At 45.8% G+C, this 4,721-nt stretch overlaps 1 protein-coding gene across 1 annotated transcript; it reads right to left on the reverse strand.

The window, feature by feature from the left end:
- Positions 1-1,868: 1,868 nt before the first annotated feature.
- RPL37A (ribosomal protein L37a) lies at positions 1,869-4,610 on the reverse strand (the record flags this gene model as incomplete). Its single annotated transcript, XM_010133785.1, has 3 exons — positions 1,869-2,031; positions 3,199-3,281; positions 4,482-4,610. Coding segments are annotated over 3 exons (276 nt in total), but the record flags the coding sequence as incomplete, so codon positions are not given.
- Between the last annotated feature and the right edge of the window lie 111 nt (positions 4,611-4,721).

Consider the following 4,721-nt stretch of genomic DNA (forward strand, 5'->3'; position numbering starts at 1 on the left):
CTGCGTAGGAAGGTAAGCCAAGGTCAGGGGCAGTGCCCCTTCACAAACCCTCTGAGGCAGGTCAGCAGCTGCTTTTCAGCAGCAGAGATCTCCTCACAGCAGCACGGGTCATCCTCGCTCACCAGGCGCCATATCTTCAGTAGGAGCAGCAGCCAGCAGGAGAAAAGCTGGCTGCTCGAGCTGTTCCAGCTCTCCACATACCAGTACGCAAGGCAACCACAAGAGAGCAGAAACACCTTAAAGGAAAAGAAAGTTCAAGGCAGCGTGGAGATAGCGTCCCAAGAAAGCTGCTTAGCACAAACCAGGACCAGCAACAGCAGTGCCTGGGACTAAGCTGGAGATCTGACCTCAGGAAAGTTGGTCTGGGCTTGTCACGTAAGAAAAGGTGCCAGCAAAAACGAGATGGAGTTGAGCTAAGCATTTCTCAACCTTTCATAACCCTGCTGCACGATAAGACACGCGTGGCAGCCACGATGGCATTCATATGCAAAAATGAGCCACTGCTAAGGAGTCACCCACTGCCACTTCCGCAGCAAGACTGTCTCACAAGTCTTTCACCCTGCACTACAGGCAGAACAAGGTGTGTCAACCGAGGAATATGCAGTGACCTCTCTCCCAGAAAGCAGATTGTCTGAGTCCCAGGGAATGACCCTCATCCCTGTTGGGAGGTGACATGAAGAATATGCAGGACATGCACTGGATACCTCAATACTTAAATTCATTTTATTAAGGGAAGTTTTAAAATAAAATTTAGGAAACAGGTTCAGGGATGCTGCAGTCAAGCTTCAGAGCCACAGACTCTCTGACACTTGGGAAAAGGTTCCTACTTAGGTCCAGCTCTGAATTTATCCGTCAGAGGTACCAGGCTCGTTAATCACATTATTGCCGCAGCTCATCACCACCCAAATCCATTGACAGCTTAAGCTGGAGCAGGAATCAAGCAAGCACCGTGCTAACCGCTTACTGCTTTTCCTCCAGCAGCTACTGAGGTTATTACCAAGACTCGTGTTTCCTGAGGTGCGTTTTTAAGGGCAGAGATGCTGCGCTCGCCAGAAAACCCAGACAAAACCAAACCTCAAACCAAATCAAAACTTACCTGACAAACAGACAGTAAAAAAAAAGCTGCCACACCTGAAGCATGACAGTCTAAAGGGATGATTGAGAGGCAATTATTAACCTAAACAGCAGCGTTCCTCCAAGATTGAGTCCCAGGATTTGACTCAACCCAAGAATTTATTTTTGCAACTCAGTACAGATCAGGCAGCTTGAAGACACAGAGCCACCATCACACCTCGGAGGAGCAAGCTGCAGAGTGCCTTCAGTGGACTGGCCTCAAGATCTGCAGACAACAGCACGTGCTAGAGGCTGTGGCAAGCGACTGTCTGCAGCTGGTGCTGGAAAATCAGCAGCACAGCCAGCAGCAGAGGACAATAGCTGCTCTTTACCAATCTCTGCCCCCACGCCACTGACAATGCTCTTTTTCTCCCCATCTTGCAGCCCTACTCCCCAGCCCTCAAAGACAAACAGTTAGAGGCAGACTGATGTTTTCCATGTTCTCTCCTCCCCCCCTTACACCTGTCCATTCCTCCACTCATGGAGCTCAACGCTGTTCTTCAAGGCACAGACATGAAGGACACATCGAGATGAGCCAGGCTTCTTCAAGCTATTTAAGCTTTCCTCGGTTTCACCTCTGCATACTTTGTTGGTACGAATGTGCTATTAACTGGAAAGGAGAAGTGTTTTTTAATGGCTTCACCAGCTGCAAGAGCCACTCAGCTACCGCAGAGCACTACTACTGTCTCCGTGGCTACACCTATAAACACAACACAGCAAGACAGACAGGACTTTCTGCAGAAAGACGAACATGATTCCACTCCATTATCACCTTTTTATTGTTAAAAGGACAGATCTTGACAGTGAGGGAAAAAACCAAAACTGGTGTTTCACAAAGGAGCAGGAAGTAGCTTCTACTGGTCTTTCAATTCCTTCAGTCTTCTGATGGCAGATTTGACTGTCACTGCAGAGGTGGTGCTGGAAGAAGAAGCAGAGTCATTTGCAGGCAGCAGCAGAGCAACCCATGCCAGTGTTACCACTTTGAGAAAGCACTAATCACTTCTAACAGTTATCATCCGACTGCATGGTCAACAAGGGGCTAACGCCTCTTGGATTTTTGTGACAACAAAGCCTGGGCCTCTGTCTACAGAAGGACCCGCAACTGCACAAGCTACATCCTAACCCAAATTTCCCAGTCACGCACCGACTACACGCACAACATGCGGGCTCAGATTCCCAGTGACTGTTCTGAGTGGGGCAACAGTGTCTTCTACCAGAATTGTGGGGGAAGCAGAGTGAAAACGGGGAGTAAGCAAGGGGCACCATCACAGTGACAACTGTAATGATTCAGTACTTTTAAAACAAAAGCAAAACACAGGAAGTTGTTCTTGGAGTAAATCTGCTTTTGCCCATCACATCTGTGTCTCTGACCTGAAAAGGCCGGGGCAGCAGCAGCCACAAAAAAAGCTGCTCAGGCTTTGACAGAAGAGGTAAGAGTTCCCTTCCATAATTAAGATTTTTCTACACTCAAAAGAATCAAGGAAGGAAAAATAATCCACAGGTCGGAAGTGTAATTTATTAGAAGCTGCTGAAACTCTTTTCAGAATAGGCGGGCGGGACATCTGTCAGGTGTCACCATCCAGATGATTCCACCCTGAGATAACTGGATGAACCAGTCATTATTTCTGCTCCTCCCAATGCCACCAAAAAAAATGGCCCAAGTGTAATAGCTCATACAAGCAACAACTGCAGTTCTCATCTCCAGTAAGAGACGCTACTGCAGCCAAGGCAGAGACCACTTAAATACAAATATGCGTTTCAGCATTTGCAGATGTTTCAATTTCTTTATTTGACGTTTGAGAAAAGATGCAGAGTTTGTATTTTTGAAGAAAAAAATGACTGCTGTGTTAAAGCCCAGAGAGATAAAGAAATTTTGGAGGAACCCACCAAAACCAGCAGCAGTAATACCCAGTTTGATGTATTCCAATCAAGTTTCAACAACGCAGGCAAAAAACACCTCCCATACCACTAACTCGGTGGAGCTCTACTTAATGGTCAGTAGATTAAAATAATAATAAAAAGCAGCTGTATTATGCCTCAGCTATGTAAGAATAAATGCTGATGGGAGCTTCCTCCTTTCCTTACTTGTACGTCCAGGCACCACCAGCAACTGTCTTCATGCAGGATCCACAGTGCCAGATACCCACCGCCTTCCTCTTCATTTTGGTCTGTAATAAAAGGAAAAATACACTCTTCATCAGCTGAAAAAGCCAAACAACGAACTTCAGGTGAGGCCACCAACATCACACCACAGCACTACCTCTAAGACTAGTTAGGACAGGCAAGGACTGGGGGATGGTTTTATTCAGGTTCTTTACAACAGGGGAAGCCGTTGTGGAACAGCTGTTCGTTCAGGTACACAGAGGGTCATTTCTAAGGGCATCATCAAAAATTCAGCCCCTTTTAAAGGAGAAAAACAGTAAGGCGTTACACTGCTCAAAATACCTGCTCTTCTCACCTGGGTTTGATGACCAGCGTAACACCGCTATCATCAGAGCTCCCCGACATCCCAAGTGTGCTTTCAACTGCCCCACTCTGAACAGCATCTGAGCAGGAGTGGCGGGTACTGAATTTCTTTCACCAGGGCGAGTCTCCATCACCTCACAAAGGTGACAATGGGTTTCCCTAGACCTATCCTGCATTTATGCAGCTTTGCAAATGGGGTTATCAACACTCCCACTTCACATGAGAGACATAAATATAAAAAAAGTAGATGGAAGTCTTTTTGAATTTCCAGCCACTTAAAGATACCTACTTTACAGGTATCAATAAAAAATCATCTGGATAAAGCACAAGCTGATGGGCCTCTCAGTCAAAAATGAGATTTAAGAGGGAGTTTTGATTACGTACAGATAAGAATTTCTGCTAAGTCAGGTTGTCAAAAATTCTTCCCAATCCAGAGTTGAACAGCACATAAATATAAGTAACCGCAATCAAAAGCTTTAAGTGGAAAAGCAACGTCTATTCCTCATCTGGGTAAGGTGTTATGTTACTGAAGGGAAAAAAAGCACACCAAAAACCCAAGTCATGCCTTAATCACCAGGATAACACGTGTATTGCTTTAATTATCAGATCTATTTATTAGATACCTAAAACTCGTAGTTTAGCAACATTTCTCAGTATTTTGTGTAGTGAGATATAATTCGTGTTTGTTTTCATTTAACTACCGCTAAGCATGCACATGAAACATCTACTAACTCTGTTTATAAGGGATCCTGACACTAGCCTAAAGGTCACAATAAACTAATCGCTGTCTAGAACTAGTTATTTCTTCAGCAGAAAAATGACTGAAGCATCAAACTGCATTTCCAGCATCAACAACAAAAGGTATTTTTTAAAGATTGCATTTAGGAAGGGGGGTCTCTCACCTTGCCACAGAAGGAGCAGGTGTACTTGGCGTGCTGGCTGATTTCAATCTTCTTCACCATCTTCCTAAGGGACGCACCGTAACGGGTACCATATTTACCCACAATCCCAACCTTCTTGGTGCGCTTAGCCTGTCGGGAGACAAACCAGAGGAGGCTTCAGCTCTGCCGAGATCACCATCTCCTGGGCTTCTCCCCTCTCCTGGCCGGGCAGCAAAGCGCTGAGCACCCAAACGAGGTGCC

This window comes from Buceros rhinoceros, unplaced genomic scaffold (assembly GCF_000710305.1).
Source record: "Buceros rhinoceros silvestris isolate BGI_N320 unplaced genomic scaffold, ASM71030v1 scaffold20350, whole genome shotgun sequence".
Lineage (NCBI taxonomy): Eukaryota > Metazoa > Chordata > Aves > Bucerotiformes > Bucerotidae > Buceros > Buceros rhinoceros.